Below are 23,608 nucleotides of genomic sequence, written 5' to 3'. Positions count from 1 at the left end.
GTAGAGCGATCTAAAACAGTTAGTTGATGGTGTATTGTTCCGGTACTCTGCCGAAGTGCTGTCTGATCGTGTAATCTTTCAAGATAATCAATACAACAGCAATATTAAAGTGAATACAGCGTGAATAGCACCGAATTATTAGTTTCTGCCTCTTAATTCGGACACGAACTACTCTGAACGACTCAAACAGGTCGACAAACGATCCTACAAGTGGTATCAGAGCTCAGGAGGAGGAGTTCTTGCCATTTTAGCTGCTATTCTTCTGATTTTCTACACTTTCTTCACTTTTTCAAAATTTTTTCACGGTAAAACAAGCTCAAAATCACACAGTGCACTCGGAATCATGAATTAACAAATCCTTGAAGTTTTCAGATCTAAAATCGAAGTAGAAACCAAGATTTTAGGTGATTTGTTCATTCAGGATCGCTCAAAAGGTGACATCAGCTTCTGGACCGCTCCAATTTACGTGCCAGGACCGCTCCAAGGAACAGTTTTCAGTTGGATCGCTCGAAAATTTAATCTTGGATCGCTCATTTGACAAAACTTTGGATCGCTCTTAGTGTAATTTGTTTGAACCGCTCGAACTAACATTAGTTTGAACCGCTCGAACTAACATTAGTGTGAACCGCTCGAACAAACATCAGTGTGAACCGCTCGAACGAACATGTTTTGAACCGCTCATCTGTCAGTTTTGTGGTTCGCTCATCTGATCAAGAGTTTGGATCGCTTATTTGTTCGGCCCGCTCGAAAGGATTGTGAATTGGACCGCTTATTTGGACATTTAGTTATTTCATTGGACCGTTGTTGTGAACTGATTGATAAAATTTGAAAATTATTGAAAATTTTTGAACAATTTGAAAGATGGATACTGATTTTTATAATGCCTTTGCTACCCCGGTCTCGATTACTCAGAATGCTTTGATTGAAAATGAAACCGGAACGTCTCAGAAACCACCGAAACTCATGGATATTGATGATTACAACGTGTGGTCGGAAAGATTCGGAAATTGGGTAGAAGCCTATCATCTTGATGCGTGGGAACACACTGAGGAACAATATGTTAAACCCACAAAGGATGATGTTGTGAATGGTACTCCATTAACCCTTAGAGAAATGAGTGCAACAGACAAAAAGAAATATCGGGATGAGAAACTCATGGTGAGTCTGCTTCAGCAAGCTATAAAAGAGGATATCTTGATTCTGCTACAACACGACGGAACTGCATATTCAATTTGGACAGAGTTGGAAGCAAAGTTTATTGGGAGTGATGATATGCTTAAGAATAAAAAATCTCTCATGAAGAAAGAATTCGATTTATTTCGTGGTTTAAAATCTGAAAACACCAAGCAGATTATTGATAGATATTGTAACTTGGTGAGAAATATGACAAAGTTAGGTATTAAGAAAGATACTGATGAGTTAATTGAAAAACTTGCAGATGCGCTTCCACACGAAACATGGGGAACATTTCTGATGATGCTAAGGTCTAACAGAAAAGATTACAGAGCTATGACTTTGGGAGATTTTATCAAGCATTTGGAAGCTCAGGAGATGGAGCAGAGAAAGATCGCTAGGATGAAGAACTACGATGGAGAGCAGGATATCAGTCTGTATTACAAGCATGGTGCTACTGATTCAACAAAGTTCTCTCCTAAGATCGAAACTGCTTACAGCGTTAAAGATTCTGCTGAGAAGACGGCATCTCAAGGATCAAGCAACAGCACAAGATTTTCATCTTTTGATCCTAACATCTCTGTAACAAAGAATGGTAGAAAACTTCAGTGTAACATTGTGTTAAGCCTTGAAAATGATCAAGACTACACTGAAGATATTGCTAAAAATCAAATGTCTTTGTTAGGAATGATTTTAGAATCTTATAGTTGTTTTGTTGCAGGAAAGATCGGAAATCCAATGCTCACGAAAGAGGATTACGATCAAATTGATACTGAGGAAATGGAATTGATGGATATAAAATGGTGTATGGCGAGTGTGATGAGACGCGCTGAAAAGTTCAAACAAATTACTGGTCGTGATGATTTTCGTGATGCAAACGTTTCAACTTTAGGTTTTGATAAATCTAAAGTTACATGTTTTCGTTGCAGGGAGAAGGGGCATTTCAAGAGGGAATGCAAAAACCGTGAAGCTACCGGTGCCCAGAATCCTTTCGGAAACAATGATTATCACAAGAAGGCCATTTATCATCAAATCACTCAATCAGCACAGCAGCATCAGGCACAAACGGCTCATGGAAGAGATGTGGCTGATAAAAGAGCATGTGTTGTTAGTCAGGGAAAATATGATAATTTTACCTGGGAAAAGTATCTTCCAAAAGATAGCAAAGTGTGTCTAGCTGAACAAGAAGATGAAAAGATGGTTGAAGGTTTTACCTGGGATGATTTTTGTCCAGATCAAAATCTTATGGCCAAAGAGATGTCTGAAAACACTTCTCATGCTTTCTTTACTAATGCTTATGATTTGAAATGTGCAGAAAGATGCAGAAAAGTCATGGAAGCTGCTGAAGAGAGACGAAGAAAGATCATAGAGGAGGCTGAAGAGGAAGAGAGATTGAAGGAAGAAGCAAAAGCTGAGAAATTGAGAAGAGCTCAATTTTTAAATTCAAGCAGAACAGTGAAAGAAGTTCCTGAATTTGAGATAAAAGTGGATGCTGAACCGGTCATGGTCCAAGAAAAGTGCATGAACTGTGATTCGCTGATTAAGCAGAACAATGAGCTGTTGCACAATATTCACAAGTTGAAAGAATCGTATGATACTATGAACAGAGAAATCAACAAATATACAGATTCTGATGGTGAACAAGCTGAAGCTATGAATACTTTGAAGATAGCTTATCTGAGACAGCTTGATACGGCAAACTATAACATAAAGAAATGTTCAGATCTCGAGCTTGAGTTGGCAACACAAAAGATAGAAACTGAGAAAGTTAAGAAATTATTAAACAGTTATTCATGTTCTACTTTTGTTGTTGACAGGATTTATCCAGTCGTAAAGGATTTGAAGACTTTTGAAGAAGTGAAGATATTTGAAGAAGAAAAATCAGTGACAAAAGATGAAGAAAATTTGAAGGCTTCTGGTAAGAAACCGAGTGTATCCTACAACAGATGTCCGCCCCCTGTCGAAAATGGATATTTACCTCGAAATCCAAATTCAGAAAGAGTCAATCAAGCAATCAATTTGAAATGGGAGTCTGGGTCGTCGGATAACTTACCAGAAAGTATTGATGTCACATATACGTCATCAGACACTGATCATGAGTCAAAGTTCATAAAAAGTATGGTCGATCAGGTGTTAGACACAGATGACAATGAGGAATCAAAACCGAAGTCAAAACCCGAGTCAAAGTCTGGGTCCAGTGCGTCAAAGCCAACAGTTAAAAAGGACAAACGGGTTTATGATAAAGAGTTTTTACTTTCTAAATTTAATTTGAATGATGAATCAGTCAAAGTGGCATATACTTTGAAAGGTTCTGACAAATTATATTCAGATGAAAGTTTTCCAATAAGAAGTGTCAGATTTGAAATGATTCACAAGGTTTTCAAAATCACAGAAATTAATCTTTCTGAAATAAAAGATTTCAATCTTAATGGAAAACCTAAACAATACACTTCAAGAGATCAACAGAGAATTAACAAGAAAATGGGTTACAATTGTGGTTATAGTTTCCAAAAGAAACCAAACCATGATCGTAATTTTAAAAAGAAAGGTCTTGGTTTTAATCCACAGAAAAACTATAAAAATGAAAAAGTTTATAAACCAAAAACAATGTTTGTTGCAGGAAAAACAACAGAAGCTGACAAAGAGAAATCATTCAGAAATCAGACAAATCAAGAATTCCTTGCTAAGAAGCAAGAGGATATGAAGAAGAAAGAAGACCCGAAGAAGGTTGAAAAGAGATCTTGTTTTCAGTGTAAAGCTGTGGGTCATGTTGCGAAAGATTGTCCAAAGACATTTCGACCAAAACAAGAAGTCTCAAGAAAAATGAAAGAAAAAGTTGTTGAGAAGACTGAACTGTCAACTCGGAAGTTCACAGGCTTTGAGAATTCGACTTATGAAAAAGGAGAATGTTCAAAGAGTGCTTCCAAAAGAATAGACAATGCTACAAATCAGAAATGGGTTGTAAAAGGTTCAGGTAACAAGTCTGGTGATGAATCTGATTCCATAAAATCAGAGGAGCCACGTGTTGAGAAAAAGATTGAAAAGAAAGTTTCAAAAGTGGACGATATGAATTTTGCGCCACTAAGTGCTAAAAATTACAAATCTAAAATTGGAAAAGTTGAAATTTCAAAACAGTTTTATTCCGACAAGAAGAAAATTGATGTTGAAAAAACTTTCAATGGAAATGTAAAACGCATCTTTGGAAAAATGGTCAGTGGTAAGGCCCAAAGCATTCAGGATTTTTATGCTTCCAAAGGATGGGTTTACAGGTCAGTTGAAAGAAACAATGAAAACGATGAGGTTACACCCAAGGAAGGTCAGGCTTGGGTGGATATATTTTTTCAAGAATGAAAACCTGACTTGCCGGAGATCCCAAGATGGTATTGCGGATCATGAATCGGCATATTTCTAAATCTGTTTGTGAAGTTGCAGGACTTGTCGGAACTCCCAGGTTTGTAAGCGAGGAGTAGGAATCGGCACCTTGAGAATTCAACCAAAAGATGGTAATTGGTTGAAAAACAGGTTTGATAAGCTTAACTACTAAATCTACAAGTGATTGTATGTTTGTGGTTGTTATAAATGGTTCAGAATGAGAACCAGTTGATCTTATTAGTAGTTAAATCAAGGTCATTGAATTGGACTTGATTTAATTATCATTCAAGAATTTGGTAAACAAAGTGATGATTTGAACCCCATTTTTACAAAAGGTAAAAACAACTAAACTTATTTTCCGGAAAAACCATTCTGATTAAAACAAACTTAAGTGTTTTGAAATCATTATGGGAAAATAGTTTGTTGTGAGGGGGAGTTCTGATTGTTTAAGCCAAACGGATGGAGAATTGAGGTGTTTCGATATCAGTTGTCATGTTCTGTACTGTTTTGTTTTCAATTTTCTTTAGATGTATTTGAATTTTAGGGGGAGTAAGAATTAATTTTGAAAATCCAAAAACATCAGAAAATTTAAAAAAAAAAACAAAAACATGATAAAATTGAAAAATGAGTTTTTGTTACATAAAAGAGGAAATGATAGTACATCAGCGGACTATCACAACACGCTAAAGAAATGAATAGACAAAATGTGATAAACAATCTTACTGTGGATGTGTCGGTGGATTTTCGCACAATTAGTAAATTGAAACGAGATATAAACCTAAATCAAACTTGCTTGATTCGTGGGTAACTATTCTTGGATATATGGGTAACCCCCGAAATCTTGTTTGAAAGGTCCCGTATTCTAAGATACTAGGTCTTTATGCTCAGTGATATCTGGGGTATTATTCCAGGACTTCTGCTGTATGGAAATACTGACCTAGTCCCCGAATAATACTTTCTGCAAAAAGCTTTGAGATATAAGCGCCGCCCTCAGCAAACTGATTAAACAATAAAATTGGTAATCTTTGCTGTTGTAACAAAAGATCCTCTAAAGGGGACCCACTAAAAGTCGAAGCCGTCATCTCTCTGCGTATACGGAAGTATCGACCTGAGCTCTCACGGCCCTCGCACATTACCCCTTTACAGATATCATCTGTGGTATACTCACCTGTAAGACTGAATATTTGGGATCTGGATACGGGAGTATATTCAAGTGGAGTGATACACAATTAAGTTTAAGTCTTTAAAACATTAATATCGTATCTCGAATCAATTGAAATCTGTGTGAAAATTTAAGTGGACAAACATACTGACAATCTAGGTAAATTGTTTAGAACTTATCATGTAATCAAGCTTAACGGTGTTTGTGATATGTTTCATAACTGATATGATCCTCTTGCACGAACTCACAAAATATTATTTGTAAATATTTCAATTTCTGCATTTACTTTCATTCAGAAAATCCAAAAAGATTTTGAGTGTGTTTTAGCATAACCTTTTGAAAAATCAAAAAGATATTCGACAACTGGTGTTGAGATGCTGATTTTCAAAATTCAAAGTGCTAAACTTGAAGAACTGGTTTGGGGGAATGTTTGTGTCTAGATGGCAAAGTTGTTTTGATAAAAACCGGAAATATTCTTGAATGCAAAATCATTACTGTTTTGGTTCAACATAGTTTCTAAATTGTTGAAAATTTTTAATCTTTGTAGAAACTTATGGATGGGTAGAGATTGTGCAGGTATTAAAGGGCCAGGTTACGATCTTGAACCTGATGGAAGCCTGTTTACGATCTTAGAACCAGTGAAAGTTTGAATTCCAGACTACGATCCCAGCTGTGTGAGAGGGGGAGTCTGAAGACACCGTGTTAACATTCAAGAGAGAAGAGTTTGTTGATAATGGAGATAGAGAACGAGGATTCGTGGAACGACAGATATTTCAGAGGCAGATTGTCGACTGATGAAGATTGTAAATAGACATGTGCGAATGCAGACTAGAATGATCTATGAAGACAATTATGAAGACTCCGTCAACATCCGAGGGGGAGTCTGTTGGTGCACCTACGTCTGCTGACTACGTCTTCCATCAAGTCTTGAAGTTTGATCAGATTGAAAATGACATGAAATCCTAGAATTAGTGATTTGTATAGGATCGCTTATAGATACATGTTCTAGGACCGCTTTTATGTCAAGTTTAGTCAGGATCGCTCATGTGTACTAGTTTAGGATCGCTTATATGGCACTATGTGGACCGCCTTTATGTACATGCCATATAAGCGACCCAGATACTCTATATATAGGTTGGTAGAGCGATCCAAAAAAGTTAGTTGATGGTGTATTGTTCCGGTACTCTGCCGAAGTGCTGTCTGATCGTGTAATCTTTCAAGATAATCAATACAACAGCAATATTAAAGTGAATACAACGTGAATAGCACCGAATTATTAGTTTCCGCCTCTTAATTCGGACACGAACTACTCTGAACGACTCAAACAGGTCGACAAACGATCCTACACGCTTTTTTATAAATTTGCAGACCTTTACTTTTTTACACCAACATTTGACAAGGAAATAATAGACTTGTACGTATTTTAATAAATTTAAAAATAAACTTTCTGTTTAAAGAAATTAGCAATTTTTATATTTTATGTTTTATAAAAAAAATATTGATTTTTTAAATAATTTGTAACTTTAAAAAAATTCCCTAAAAATAATACATTTTCCGGGGCTTATTTACGTTTCAATTTTTTGCAGATTTACATGCCCGTAGCGCACAACGAAAACCACTGGTTACTTCTAAAAATAAATATGCGTTCGCTTAAAATATATGCTTATTTTCCTGATAACTGTAACCTAAGTAATTGCGGAGAAGGATTTTGCATACACAGGAAAATACATCAAATTCTTTTAGAATTTGAATCTCCATTCGTATGGTTTCTGGGTCGTATATCATACTGGTAACACTCGGGGATAGATAGTGTAGAAACCTTAGAGTATTGCGGGGATGTTGTGTGGCCTGATCACGGAGCTCATATTGGCCGAAACTCAAGTGTTATCATATGTATGCTAATGGAAAATCTAGTTTACAACCGTTCATTGACATGGAACGAAGTAAACATGCAGGATGCTTGTGTCAGATATAAACGCTACATGCTGATGAACTCTACGCCGGGCGCTACACACCAACTAATTTTTGAAGGCTGGATGTACGCATTGTAAAATTTAATTCTTATATAAATTAAAAGTACTAATTACTATTGCGTTACGAGAATTTGTTACATGATTTTCCTAATTAAAACATAAAAAAACTAAGCTATTATTAAAATTCTGCTAAATTATAAGATGGACAAATGTCATCCGTTGGACTCTGGGTTTCTATCTCTTTCCCTTTTCCTTTGCCTGATGATTTACGTGAACGAATCTGTGATCGCATTGGATCTAAACAAACGTCACGAACATGGCCGTATGTTCGACACCGCGAACAATATACCTGAACGGGCTCTTCCCCACGAGACAAGATTCGGGTGTTTTCTTTTGGACGGCCAGATTGAAGTTTTGTAATATGTGGGGGTAATACACTGCCAAGGCCTTCTGGTATCACCCATTCAGACCTATGAGGCAGATGATTAATCGATTCTTCATACGTTTTTTTGTATACTTCGTTTGAATAACACGAGAATGCATAATGACTGCAGTCAGGTTCACCCAAAAATCTTGAAACAGCAATCACATGCCCACAAGGTAGACCCGAAACTTCCCAGACACGGCAGCTGCACGAACGATTCAAAAAATCAACTACACCCCTTTTTCCCACCGTCTTCAACAACAAAACTGTTTACTCCGATGCCTGCAACAATCCAGGTTCTAGACCCTTCAATTTTCTTTAAAATTTTCTTCTGTGCCCAGTGAGTCAGTGAGTGGCTCTCTTGCATGCTCTGCAGTCAACTGGCATAAAACCATTTTTGTACAGACTCGCGGAAGAATTCGATAAGTTGCGTTATTGGCATCTTACGCAAGAATCTAGACAAAGAGTTAATAGATTCCGCACTATTAGATGTCATATAGTGGTATCGATTGCCGGGACAATGAGCTCTTGCCCATCTACCAAACCCAATATTTGTTAAAACCTGGCGTATTTTAGGAACGGCAAGACACAAAGCATTGAATGACTCGTTAAAGTCAGACATCCGATAAGATTTACATGTCTTCCACCATAGTGCCTCGTACTCTTTTTTTTAGACGACGGCAAACGTAAATTCATCATTAAATGACGACAACACAACTCGTACGTGGAAACACGTTTCTAACACCTACATGTATAGAATTCGCCCTATCCGAAATGATCGCCATAACTGCTATTTCACCAACACAGTCTCTAAGCTTTGAGAGAAACCATGTCTAAGATTCACCATCCTCTGATTTTCCAATGCCATAAGCAATTGGTAAAATCTGATTATTTCCATCCATGCCCACTGCTAAAAACAACGTCCCTTTAAATTCACCCTTTAGGTGTGGCGCGTCAATGATAACGACCGGTCTTAGATTAAACATAAAGCTACGAATCTGAAAATTAATGATAACAAAATAAGATCAAAACCCATGTTACTTTAAAAAAAATAAGAGCAAGTACAAAAGAAAAGGTGTAAATTACCGCAGCACCTAAAGCAACAAAAACCATTTCAAAACGACTCTGCTCATCAACCAAGATGTGAGTAACGCTTCCAGGATTTGCAAGCTTCAAATTGTAACAATATATTGGTAGTTCAGCAAAAGAGTCTCGGGTTGTTCCTTGTAGAAGTTCAAGTGGATGGCTTTTACCACGCCAAGCTTGAAGATTTGTTATCTCAACCTCGAACCTTTGTCTAAAATCTTTGACAATCTCTTTCGCTCGATATATCCTACCACTGTCTTTTAGTTGTTCCTTTAAAAAGTGACCCAAAACCTTTGGGTTAGCTTGACGGAAATGTGGGTGTGTTTGCGTCTTCGAACAGGTGTGTCTATCATTCATATGTTTAACGAAAAATAAACTACCACCAGGAATAGCGTATGCCTTAAATCGCCATTCACAACCATCACCCATGCATGACACTTCATACCGTGTCTTTGATGATCTATCAACTTTAAACTCGAAATGCTCTAACAAACATTTCTTTTCCCAACTCAAGCTTCATCTCTTCTTTGTTATTGAATATATAACCGGCCTCGAACACTATAGATGAAGATGCTGATTCGTTGTTAGAAGTGGATGATTTTTCAAAATTATTTTCTAAAATAGGACACTCATCGTTTAAAACATCAACACTTTCTTTTACTGAAATATTTAGATCTGGAGTTTTGAAATTGTTTAAAGAAGAAAAACCAGAGGAACCAACACCAGACTCTTGAATAACATATAATTTATATAATTCAAAAGGATTCTACATCGCCAAATCAAAAAAAAATCTAACATCTCGATCATTAATTATATCGATCGGATCAGTAAACTTAGACATCCGGTATGACAACCGTGTAATGTTTGGAGTATCACACATCTTAGAAACATAGTTTAAAAAACTATTATATGAATGATCTGTTTCAATTTCTAAACCACGTCTCCTTGAATCGCCATGAGTAACATACTCAATGTTTTCATTAATGACATCCCACTTCCCCCCAGTATAAACAACAAACTTAACCCTCATGTTGTGAGATAATTACAAAAAAAAAAACAATCTCTTAGAATCTTGGATTTATGCTTCAAATACGGTTTTTCGTAATGTACAGTATTTACATAAGGGGTCCCTCTAAATAAATGCAAAACGTCTTAAATTTCCAAATAAAACGTCTTAGACTCGTACAGAAACGTCTTCAATTCGTACAACAAATGTGTTAAAATAAGAAATCCGGCTCGAGCTGATGTAGCCGGCTAAAGAGAGTGAAATGGCTCAAGCCGGGGGGGAAACGTCTCAAGCCGTCTGAAAAAATGGGCAGCCATAACGAAACGTCTCAAGCCGTGTGAAACGTCTCAGCCAAGACGTCCAGACTCCTGAGTTTACTGTCGGACACGTGGCAGCGTATGGTTGGTCAGCCGCCAAGACGTTAGACCCCATTGGTGGCGTCTCCCCAAGACGTTTGAGTTGGCCATTTTCGAAAGTTTGACCAAGTCTTGGCCATTTTGGCTATTTTCCCTAAAAAAATTATTTTTTTAATTAAAATATAAATACCCAACATAATTCATACCCAAATACATTCAAATTTATACCTCAACCAAACCAAAAAATACCAAACATTTACCCAATCATTCGGAAACAAAATGGCGGATGAACTCCCGTTGTCCCCCCCCCCCCCGATAGCAGCGAGGATTCATCCGATAGTAGCATTCTTTTTTTCCAAAATCTCATCGAAGAATCCGAACTTCAAGACACGGGCACATCTAACCAAAGGAGATATATTGAACGTCAACGTGAGGTGGGGCATGAGACACTCATGGCGGATTATTTTGTCGAAGACCCGAAATACAAGGAAGATATTTTCCGGCATAGGTTCCGTATGTCGAAACATTTGTTTTTAAAAATTGTGAGCGACGTGGAAGCGAACGACTCGTGGTTTCAAAAGGCATTCGATGCGTGAGGTAGGAAGAGCTTTACGCCGTTGCAAAAGGTTACATCGGCTATTAAATAGCTAATCGATGTTGTAAGGTCGGTCAAAAATAAAGTAATAGTGTCCTATTCACCTTTTACTAGTAAAGGGCAAGTAGGGTGTCGAGTAGTCTTTTCTATTTCTGGATCAAACAATAACGGTGATGATTTCTTGGAAAACCTGGTATGCATGCAACACGAGAATCACCTGCACACAGACAAACAAGAAACCAAGCGTAATACTGAACTAAACAAATAAAAGACAAACAAAAGGAAATATTTTTGGATTTTTTGGTTTTTTTTCTAATTTTTAGGTTTTTTGAATTTTTACGAAAACAAATAACTAAACTAAGCGCACCGATTCCCCGGCAACGGCGCCATTTTGATCAATGTCGTAAGGTCGGTCAAAAATAAAGTAATAGTGTCCTATTCACCTTTTACTAGTAAAGGGCAAGTAGGGTGTCGAATCCATGGGGAATCAGTGGAAAGTATGAAAGCTCGTTGTTTAAGACTATTATCTAAATTAAAACCTAATTGTCTTTTGCAAACGTGAGATGAATTATGAAAACGGAATTAAATTGTATTTGTAAACAATAATGAGAGAAAGGACCAATCTCCGGGTTTTCAGGTTATGCTAGAAAATCAAGTTACTTAGTTACGACTAATTGGAAATCAGATAGACATGATCCGTAAAAACTCGTTTTGATAAATAATTAACAGACAATATATTTGATTGCAATGATCCACGATCGAAACCGAAAGATTGATGCAAATGAATAGTAACCCAATTAATTACCAATTTCAGATTTCATAAACATAATCAAGTTCAATGATTAAAGGTTTAAAACAATGACATCCTAGAATTTAATCCCGGTTGTTGATGAACAAACCAAACAATTGATGAGCAAGAATGATTACGATAATAAAAAATTGTTTAATCAAAACAAGAACCAATAGGAACGACTAACCGAAAGTTTAATCGAATCCAAATCCAAAAAGTCATAACATACGCAAACCCAATGTTCAAACAAAAATCCTAGCCCCAGAGACGGTCACGTGACAACTAGCCACTCATGATCATCACTTGATCTTCAATAGCTTGGTAAGAAATTGATGAAGACATGATCGACTTCTTTGATGGTGGATTAATGCTGTTGAATGATGAATGATTAAAGACAAAAAGTGGTGTACAGCTGCCCCCCCCCAATTCGATGGTTTTGATAATTCATTAATAATCATCAAAGCCCACTCACTAGGGTTTTTTTTTAAAAAACCTTCAATCCACCAATCATTAAAATCACGTGCATGCTCTTTTTTCACTTCGTAAGTCACGGTTTAAAAACGTAAACCACAGGTCAAAGCTCCTGTTTCTTTTCGTTGACTGCATAATGACAACCGTAAGCTACGAAAACCATCCGTAAACCACATGTGTCGTTTCTGTTTCCTCTCTTGACTATCAACATCTACCGTAATACATACAGCCTCCATTATTGTCTTGCATGTTCCTCTCTCAAAGTTTGTGCACCTCCTCAAAAGTCCTCAATCTTGAAGCCAAAATTTATGTATTGATGATGTTCACACGTCAGCTCAAAGGAGAAGTCAGCCACCAAAGTGATGATGATGTCTAATCTTGACTTCTTATGCCTCCATTTGTGTTTTCCTCTTTATTTTTTTTAGTTGCCATCTCCCAGCAATCAACATGCATTGACTATCTGTTCCCACTGTAACCTACAATTTAGAACCGTAGGTTACGCGAGACCCCCTATCTTCACCATATTATGCGTTCTTACCTGTAAACATACAAACACTCGCAATAAAACAATTCCAAGCATATAATCATATAAAACTAAACAAAACATGTAAGATAAGCACTTAAACATCCGTGTCTCACACTCTCCATCACATCCCCACACTTACCTTTGATTGTCCTCAAGCAAACCGATATGGAACTACTCACCATAGTAACAACACCTCTAAACCCCTAAACCGATGCAACCGTTTAAGTCCCAAGTCATACCCGTTCCATAGACTGACACAATCGAGATTGACAGTCCGACAAGCAATTGGTGCAATTTCTAAAACTTAAGGCTTGTTTATTCAGAACTAACATGCTTAGGATCACAACACATGCTACATGCCCCTCACAATAAACTCTCCTCTCGGTTTAAAAACTGAACTAGCGTGTAATGTGCTAGTATTTATACACTTAAAACCAAACATGAAATCCTGTAATCATAGGCTTGAATGACAATCATACCTCCACTATATCATATAACACAACACGCATCAAAAGGACTTTCGGTTTTGGGCTTAGGCTAAAGGTAGGAAATTTTTCGGTTTATATTTATATTTTTATATGGCGAACAAACAAACGACCAACCCGTGACAACTATATTTGCAACACATAACAACTAACACTTTCGGGTTGTTTTCTACCCAAGAACATAAACAATATTCACGAAACTTCTATTTTTGCTCTTTTTTTCTTTTCTATTTCTGTTTTTTTTTTCTCTTTGCTTTATTTTTTCATAATTTGTCGTTCACGGTCGGTATCAAACAATTCACGATAGCTGGACAAACGAAAGGTAAATAGGCTCAACGGGGCTACTAAGGTTAGTGGTTCGGTTAACATGAACAAACACAACGGGTGTAAGGTATATCCTAATGCCTTTATCATTTACGTGCACATGTCAAACCACAATCTCAGCATGTATCAAATCATACAAGTTCTAACAAAGAATAACATGTGGCCTGCTCTCAACAGATTAAGTCCTTATGTAAATCGTTCTATCATTCTACAGGCTCAAAATTCTCACCAAAGGAAAGGTAAAAGGTTTCCGACACGTAGCATATGCAATCTAAAGCTTGTTACCCCTAAATAGACACTCTTCTCAATTCTTTTATCCTAAAAACACATGTCGGACCTACTCTCATGAAACTTAAAGGAACGACCATGAAAAAGGACTATGTTAGTTACTACCGGCAAGGAACCCATTAGTGATTGAAACAGTCGGGTTTCATATCCATTTAGTTCACTTAAGGTGATGAAATTCTTTAAAATCTTAAAAATTTTCAAATTTTTCAGTTTTCATCGTTTTCAATCACTTTCAACCTCTCTCCCAAACCTTTCCCTTCCCGGGTTTCCTTATCCCCACACTTGGGCGACATTGTCCCCAATGTATAGTGCTTTTAAAACAAACCCAGAAATACCAACTAACACACCTCATGAGCGACCGTTCCTAAAACAAAAAAACTTAACACATTCCCTAACACATAAAGTTTAACACCACCAAATGCACGAATGAAAATGCAATAATAAAAGTGGAACAGACTCCCTTGGTTTAAAGCGTAGAATCCTCATGCGTCATGTTCCACCACGACCGTATAGCATTTCATTCGCGCCCGCGTCCAACAAGTACTCGTGTCAATTTCTACAATTAGTGTTCTGATCATCACCGTCCAAATGGAGATTGAATATGGACAGTTTTGACTGAACTCTAATCCGTGCATTGTCCGCCACTGCAACTAGAACCTATTGGGACTTCACCAAACATCCCACACTTGGACCATTGCATCCATAGAGATTAATAACCTGATAACCTGTAAAAGTACTAACGCAAAAACAAACAAATATACACTACTCTACATCCTCGGGCTGCCTCCCGAGAGCGCTAAGTTTATAGGTCTTTAGCCAGACCATACTTGATATACCCAAATGGTGGTTGAGTGGGATGCTTGCATCCCATGGTCTCTAAGTATGTACCCCGCCAATGCTCTAGTAAGTCATCCACTGTATTCCACATTGGACCGAGTAATTTTAACCTTCGTTTTGCATTATCGCACTCAGGCGGTTTCTTTTTCTTCTTCTTCCCTCGTGGCTTCCCTTTGTCTGTTTTAAACTCCTCATGCGCCACACTTTCCTTTTTTCTCACCGCTTTGCTTCCTACCACTTCAAACCTATCAGCCAAAAAACACTCATGTTTGGTTTGAATCTCCTTTGCAGGAGAGACATTTTCTTCATCATTTTCAGCTTTTGAGCGTTCACCTGAAATGAAGGGATTAATCGCATCTGAAAACACATTTAACCGTAATTCACGATCACCAAACTTCATACTTACCGTTCCATCAACACAATTGATAATGGCATGAGCAGTCCCTAAGAACGGTCTACCCAAAATGACTGGAGGGTGCGTGTTCTTTGAACATATGGTACAATCAAGCACTAAGAAGTCAACTGGGTAGTAACACTCTTCTACCTTTACAATTACATCCCTTACAATCCCCCTCGGACACATGGGAGTCTGATCAGCAAACACCACGGTGGTGTTGACTTTTTGTAGCGGACCAAAATCATATTGGTCATACAGACTCCCTGGTAGAATACTAACACACGCTCCAATATCCAACAGTGCCCTTTCTATTTTAAATTCACCCACTTGTATCGAAATAATGGATGCTCCTGGATCTTGGAGTTTGGGGGGAAGGGTACCCAATAAAACGGCATTCACATTTGCAGTCAAATCAATGCTCCAATATCCAACAGTGCCCTTTCTATTTTAAATTCACCCACTTGTATCGAAATAATGGGTGCTCCTGGATCTTGGAGTTTGGGGGAAAGGGTACCCAATAAAACGGCATTCACATTTGCAGTCAAATCAATTTTTTTAGGAAACTTGTGAAGTCGTTTTTGGGTATTTAACTCTTTCAGACACTCAACCTGATCGGGACTCTCTTTAATCGCATCAAGTAAGGGTAGATTAATTTTAGCTTGTTTAAAACTTTCCCACCTTTCATCCCTTGTTGGGTCCCGATCATGTTGAGAATCCGATTCAGTAACAACATCTTCCACCACCTCCTCAACTAGTTGTGATAGTGGAGTAATTGTAACACTACCCATTTTAGAAGTTGGAAGAACACTTACCACGTTGATGTGCACGTTTCTTCCATTCTTTGAGCTAGATGACTGATGTGCTAGATTAACTGTGGTATTACTTGGCAACTTTCCTGGATCTCTTCTCAGCTGAGCTAGATCTTCTGCTAGCTGCCCCAACTGCTTCTGCATTGCCTCAGAAGTTTTGTCTCGAACTTCATTATCCTTCTAGATGTCCTTCATGAACTTCATAATAGCATCCAATTTGTCATCACTCGTTCCACTACTAGCACTTGAGAAGTTCCCTTGCTGATTACCTGATTATATGAGCCATGAGTTTGGTAATTACCTTGACGGCTCTGATACTGCTGGCCTCCTTGCATGGGTACCTGAAAATTAGGGTTCATTTGATTAGCAGAATTACCGTAACTAAAATTGGGGTGATTTCGTAAACCTGGATGATATGTATTCGGTTTCATATCATATTGCTTTCGTTCACCGAATACTTGGTTCACTTCTTCATTCGGAACCATCCTTGCGAGACACTCTCCAACCTGGTGTCCTAACTCACCATAATCTGTACATACTGCGAATGCATTAGCTGCCCTAACTTCAGCTCCCTTTCCCAACTTCATCTGAGCTACCTGTCGCTCTAATAGCAAATTCTGATGTTTCAGTTTCTCAACCCGTTCTTTAGCTTCATAATCAATTGCTCTTGCTGATGCTGATCTTGCTCTCCTGCTAGACTGTGCCTGCCTTTTAGAAGTAGCACTCTGTCTCCCCAAATATGCCCAATCTGCAGCTTCTGTATTGGTGAGAAACGTACCATTACTGATGGCTATAAGATCTCTTACATCATCAGGAAGTAGCCCATCATAGAACGCTTTAATCAATTCCCATGTCTGAATGCCATGGTGGGGGCATTTCCTAAGCAACTCCTTAAACCTTGTGAACGCCTCATGGAACGCTTCCCCTGAATGTTGCTGGAATGCTCTAATTGCATTCCGAGCTTCACTGGTTCTATTCATGGTGTAGTATTCTTCCAAAAACACTTGCTGCATCTCTTGCCAAGTGTATATACTAACCGGAGGTAATGTCGCGAACCACTGTCGAGCTTTGTCTTTTAGAGTAAACTGAAACAGCATCAGCTTCACTTCTTCCTTTGTAAAACCTGAACCTCTTATAGTTTTGCAAATTGAATCAAAACTTGTTATGTGTAAGTACGGTTCTTTGGTCCTCTTTCCATAAAACTCTGACAGATGGCCTAAGTACCGAGGCCTCACCTCGAAAGGTCTGTTATTGTTTCCAACCGGTGTGACTATAGCCGATGAGTTAGGTACTACAACTGGTCGACAGTGACCTTCAACGCCCTGAATTGGTGCCCCTTGAACGACTTGTGGGACACCATCCACAAACTGTATCTGATCGCCCCCAACCCGATTATTAGCTCTTTGATTCCCCGCATTGAATTGTGGGACTCCATGTTGAACTAGATTTTGTGGAATCGGGCGCGGGATGTGATTTCTTTAATTGACCTGTTGTTGGACCGGGTATCCTTGATTCACATTGTACCCCTCATCGTACCTATAATCCGCGTACCTCCTGTCATACTGGTTCTGATAATCATCATCTTCCCAACCGGATTCTCAAGTATGCACACTGCCTTCTCTGTGTTGGAAACCCTCATCATACCCATGTTGATGTTGTGGTTGGTTGTGACGAATGATCTCCCCATGTCGGAGATTTAGATTCCCCGGTTGGTTTTGTGGGCCAGGGTTGAATTGTGGAAATGGTTGTGGTGGTGGTTGATTCAGGTTTTGGTTATTTGGTTGGTTAAGATTTTGATTTTGATTTTGATTTTGATTTTGGTTTTGGTTTTGAGGGATTGGTGGATTCGGAATGGGTGGAATTGGCTCGTTCTGTGGATCTTGATGTTGTGGCTCTTGATCAGCCATCTCGTGAGCTGCCTGTTCAAGGTCTTGAGCAACTGTTGACGACTGAGCTTTAGCTTTCACTGCTGAACGTAGAAGAACGAGATTCTATCGAGCAGTCTTTTCTATTTCTGGATCAAACAATAACGGTGATGATTTCTTGGAGAACCTGGTATGCATGCAACACGAGAAGCACCTGCACACAGACAAAAAAGAAACCAAGCGTAATACTGAACTAAACAAATAAAAGACAAACAAAAGGAAATATTTTTGGATTTTTTGGTTTTTTTTCTAATTTTTAGGTTTTTTGAATTTTTACGAAAACAAATAACTAAACTAAGCGCACCGATTCCCCGGCAACGGCGCCATTTTGATCGATGTCGTAAGGTCGGTCAAAAATAAAGTAATAGTGTCCTATTCACCTTTTACTAGTAAAGGGCAAGTATGGTGTCGAATCCACGGGGAATCACTGGAAAGTATGAAAGCTCGTTGTTTAAGACTATTATCTAAATTAAAACCTAATTGTCTTTTGCAAACGTGAGATGAATTATGAAAACGGAATTAAATTGTATTTGTAAACAATAATGAGAGAAAGGACCAATCTCCGGGTTTTCAGGTTATGCTAGAAAATCAAGTTACTTAGTTACGACTAATTGGAAATCACATAGACATGATCCGTAAAAACTCGTTTTGATAAATAATTAACGGACAATATATTTGATTGCAATGATCCATGATCGAAACCGAAAGATTGATGCAAATGAATAGTAACCCAATTAATTACCAATTTCAGATTTCATAAACATAATCAAGTTCAATGATTAAAGGTTTAAAACAATGACATCCTAGAATTTAATCCCGGTTGTTGATGAACAAACCAATTAATTGATGAACAAGAATGATTACGATAATAAAAAAAATTGTTTAATCAAAACAAGAAACAATAGGAACGACTATCCGAAAGTTTAATCGAATACTAATCCAAAAAGTCGTAGCATACGCAAACCCAATGTTCAAACATAAACCCGAGCCCCGGAGACGGTCACGGGACAACTAGCCACTCATAATCATCACTTGATCTTCAATAGCTTGGTAAGAAATTGATGAAGACATGATCGACTTCTTTGATGGTGGATTAATGATGTTGAATGATGAATGATTAAAGACAAAAAGTGGTGTACGGCTGCCCCCCCCCCCCCAAATTTGATGGTTTTGATAATTCATTAATAATCATCGAAGCCCACTCACTAGGGTTTTTTAAAAAAAAAAACCTTCAATCCACCAATCATTAAAATCACGTGCATGCTCTTTTTTCACTTTGTAAGTCACGGTTTGAAAACGTAAACCACAGGTCAAAGCTCCTGTTTCTTTTTGTTGACTGCATAATGACAACCGTAAGCTATGAAAATCATCCGTAAACCACATGTGCCGTTTCTGTTTCCTCACTTGACTATCAACATCAACCGTAATTCATGCAGCCTCCATTATTGTCTTGCATGTGCCTCTCTCAAAGTTTGTGCACCTCCTCAAAAGTCCTCAATCTTGAAGCCAAAATTTATGTATTGATGATGTTCACACGTCAGCTCAAAGGAGAAGTCAGCCACCAAAATGATGATGATGTCTAATCTTGACTTCTTATGCCTCCATTTGTGTTTTTCTTTTTATTTTTTTAGTTGCCATCTCCCAACAATCAACATGCATTGACTATCTGTTCCCACTGTAGCCTACAATTTAGAACCGTAGGTTACGCGAGACCCCCTATCTTCACCATATTATGCGTTCTTACCTGTAAACATACAAACACTCGCAATAAAACAATTCCAAGCATATAATCATATAAAACTGAACAAAACATGTAAGATAAGCACTTAAACATCCGTGTCTCACACTCTCCATCACATCCCCATACTTACCTTTGATTGTCCTCAAGTAAACCGATATGGAACTACTCATCATAGTAACAATACCTCTAAACCCCTGAACCGATGCAACCGTTTAAGTCCCAAGTCATACCCGTTCCATAGACTGACACAATCGAGATTGACAGTCCGACAAGCAATAGGTGCAATTTCAGAAACTTAAGACTTGTTTATTCAGAACCAACATGCTTAGGATCACAACACATGCTACACGCCCCTCACAATAAACTCTCCTCTCGGTTTAAAAACTGAACTAGCGTGTAATGTGCTAGTATTTATACACTCAAAACCAAACATGAAATCCTGTAATCATAGGCTTGAATGACAATCATACCTCCACTGTATCATATAACACGACACGCATCAAAAGAACTTTCGGTTTTGGGCTTAGGCTAAAGGTAGGAAATTTTTCGGTTTATATTTATATTTTTATATGGCGAACAAAAAACGACCAACCTGTGACAACTTTATTTGCAACACATAACAACTAACACTTTCGGGTTGGTTTCTACCCAAGAACATAAACAATATTCACGAAACTTCTATTTTTGCTCTTTTTTTCTTTTCTATTTCTGTTTTTTTTTTCTCTTTGCTTTATTTTTTCATAATTTGTCGTTCACGGTCGGTATCAAACAATTCACGATAGGTGGACAAACGAAAGGTAAATAGGCTCAACGAGGCTACTAAGGGTAATGGTTCGGTAAACATGAACAAACACAACGGGTGTAAGGTATATCCTAATGCCTTTATCATTTACGTGCACATGTCAAACCACAATCTCAGCATGTATCAAATTATACAAGTTCTAACAAAGAATAGCATGTGGCCTGCTCTCAACAAATGAAGTCTTTATGTAAATCGTTCTATCATTCTACAGGCTCAAAATTCTCACCAAAGGAAAGGTAAAAGGCTACCGACACGTAGCATATGCAATATAAAGCATGTTACCCCTAAATAGACATCTCTTCTCAATTCTTTTATCCTAAAAACACATGTCGGACCTACTCTCATGAAACTTAAAGGAACGACCATGAAAAAGGACTATGTTAGTTACTACCGGCAAGGAAACCATTAGTGATTGAAACAGTCGGGTTTCAAATCCATTTAGTTCACTTAAGGCAATGAAATTCTTTAAAATTTTAAAAATTTTCAATTTTTTCAGTTTTCATCGTTTTCAATCACTTTCAACCTCTGTCCCAAACCTTTCCCTTCCCGGGTTTCCATATCCCCACACTTGGGCGACATTGTCCCCAATGTATAGTGCTTTTAAAACAAACCCAGAAATACCAACTAACACACCTCATGAGCGACCGTTCCTAAAACAAAAAAAAAAACTTAACACATTCCCTAACACATAAAGTTTAACACCACCAAATGCACAAATGAAAATGCAATAATAAAAGTGGAACAGACTCCCCTGGTTTAAAGCGTAGAATCCTCATGCGTCATGTTCCACCACGACCGTATAGCATTTCATTCGCGCCCGGGTCCAATCAGTACTCGGGTCAATCTCTACAATTAGTGTTCTGATCATCACCGTCCAAAAGGAGATTGAATATGGACAGTTTTGACTGAACTCTAATCCGTGCATTGTCCGCCACTGCAACTAGAACCTATTGGGACTTCACCAAACATCCCACACTTGGACCATTGCATCCATAGAGATTAATAACCTGATAACCTGCAAAAGTACTAACGCAAAAACAAACATATATACACTACTCTACATCCTAGGGCTGCCTCCCGAGAGCGCTAAGTTTATAGGTCTTTAGCCAGACCATACTTGATATACCCAAATGGTGGTTGAGTGGGATGCTTGCATCCCATGGTCTCTAAGTATGTACCCCGCCAATGCTCTAGTAAGTCATCCACTGTATTCCACATTGGACCGAGTAATTTTAACCTTCGTTTTGCATTATCGCACTCATGCGGTTTCTTTTTCTTCTTCTTCCCTCGTGGCTTCCCTTTGTCTGTTTTAAACTCCTCATGCGCCACACTTTCCTTTTTTCTCACCGCTTTGCTTCCTGCCACTTCAAACCTGTCAGCCAAAAAACACTCATGTTTGGTTTGAATCTCCTTTGCAGGAGAGACATTTTCTTCATCATTTTCAGCTTTTGAGCGTTCACCTGAAATGGAGGGATTAATCGCATCTGAAAACACATTTAACCGTAATTCACGGTCACCAAGCTTCATACTTACCGTTCCATCAACACAATTGATAATGGCGTGAGCAGTCGCTAAGAACGGTCTACCCAAAATGACTGGAGGGTGCGTGTTCTTTGAACTTATGGTACAATCAAGCACTAAGAAGTCAACTGGGTAGTAACACTCTTCTACCTTTACAATTACATCCCTTACAATCCCCCTCGGACACATGGGAGTCTGATCAGCAAACACCACGGTGGTGTTGACTTTTTGTAGCGGACCAAAATCATATTGGTCATACAGACTCCCTGGTAGAATACTAACACACGCTCCAATATCCAACAGTGCCCTTTCTATTTTAAATTCACCCACTTGTATCGAAATAATGGGTGCTCCTGGATCTTGGAGTTTGGGGGGAAGGGTACCCAATAAAATGACATTCACATTTGCAGTCAAATCAATTTTTTTAGGAAACTTGTGAAGTCGTTTTTGGGTATTTAACTCTTTCAGACACTCAACCTGATCGGGACTCTCTTTAATCGCATCGAGTAAGGGTAGATTAATTTTAGCTTGTTTAAAACTTTCCCACCTTTCATCCCTTGGTGGGTCCCGATCATGTTGAGAATCCGATTCAGTAACAACATCTTCCACCACCTCCTCAACTAGTTGTGATAATGGAGTAATTGTAACACTACCCATTTCAGAAGTTGGAAGAACACTTACCGCGTTGATGTGCACGTTTCTTCCATTCTTTGAGCTAGATGACTGATGTGCTGGATTAATTGTGGTATTACTTGGCAACTTTCTTGGATCTCTTCTCAGCTGGGCTAGATCTTCTGCTAGCTGCCCCAACTGCTTCTGCATTGCCTCAGAAGTTTTGTCTCGAACTTCATTATCCTTCTGGATGTCCTTCATGAACTTCATAATAGCATCCAATTTGTCATCACCCGTTCCACTACTAGCACTTGAGAAGTTCCCTTGCTGATTACCCTGATTATATGAGCCCTGAGTTTGGTAATTACCTTGCGAGTAATTACCTTGACGGCTCTGATACTGCTGGCCTCCTTGCATGGGCACCTGAAAATTAGGGTTCATTTGATTAACAGAGTTACCGTAACTAAAATTGGGGTGATTTCGTAAACCTGGATGATATGTATTCGGTTTCATATCATATTGCTTTCATTCACCGAATACTTGGTTCACTTCTTCATTCGGAACCATCCTTGCGAGACAGTCTCCAACCTGGTGTCCTAACTCACCACAATCTGTACATACTGCGAATGCATTAGCTGCCCTAACTTCAGCTCCCTTTCCCAACTTCATCTGAGCTACCTGTCGCTCTAATAGCAAATTCTGTTGTTTCAGTTTCTCAACCCGTTCTTCAGCTTCATAATCAATTGCTCTTGCTGATGCAGATCTTGCTCTCCTGCTAGACTGTGCCTGCCTTTTAGAAGTAGCGAACCACTATTTCTATTCAGTTTCTCAACCCGAAGGTAATGTCGCGAACCACTGTCGAGCTTTGTCTTTTAGAGTAAACTGAAACAGCATCAGCTTCATTTCATCCTTTGTAAAACCCGAACCTCCTAT

General features: G+C 38.4%; 1 protein-coding gene across 1 annotated transcript; it reads right to left on the bottom strand.

Moving 5' to 3' along the window:
• Positions 1-15,672: 15,672 nt before the first annotated feature.
• Positions 15,673-17,761, bottom strand: LOC110943962. Its single transcript, XM_022185692.1, has 3 exons — positions 17,626-17,761; positions 16,344-17,515; positions 15,673-16,254 (listed from the first exon to the last, which is right to left on the bottom strand). The coding sequence occupies exons 1-3, from the start codon at positions 17,759-17,761 to the stop codon at positions 15,673-15,675; spliced, it is 1,890 nt and encodes a 629-aa protein (XP_022041384.1).
• Between the last annotated feature and the right edge of the window lie 5,847 nt (positions 17,762-23,608).

Source organism: Helianthus annuus, chromosome 8 (genome assembly GCF_002127325.2).
Source record: "Helianthus annuus cultivar XRQ/B chromosome 8, HanXRQr2.0-SUNRISE, whole genome shotgun sequence".
Taxonomy (NCBI): domain Eukaryota; kingdom Viridiplantae; phylum Streptophyta; class Magnoliopsida; order Asterales; family Asteraceae; genus Helianthus; species Helianthus annuus.
The sequence above is the reverse complement of the archived record's forward strand: the minus strand, read 5'-3'. Positions and strand labels throughout refer to the sequence as shown.

What these genes read in the sequence shown, in the direction of transcription:
- LOC110943962 (XM_022185692.1), bottom strand. Translation starts at nt 17,761, where the DNA reads ATGGGGAGATCATTCGTCACAACCAACCACAACATCAACATGGGTATG. An exon ending in CAGAACCAGTATGACAGGAG is followed by an intron (nt 17,516 to 17,625) that starts GTACGCGGATTA and finishes CACAAAATCTAG; the next exon opens with TTCAACATGGAGTCCCACAA. An exon ending in CTCATGGCTCATATAATCAG is followed by an intron (nt 16,255 to 16,343) that starts GTAATCAGCAAG and finishes AAGGACATCTAG; the next exon opens with AAGGATAATGAAGTTCGAGA.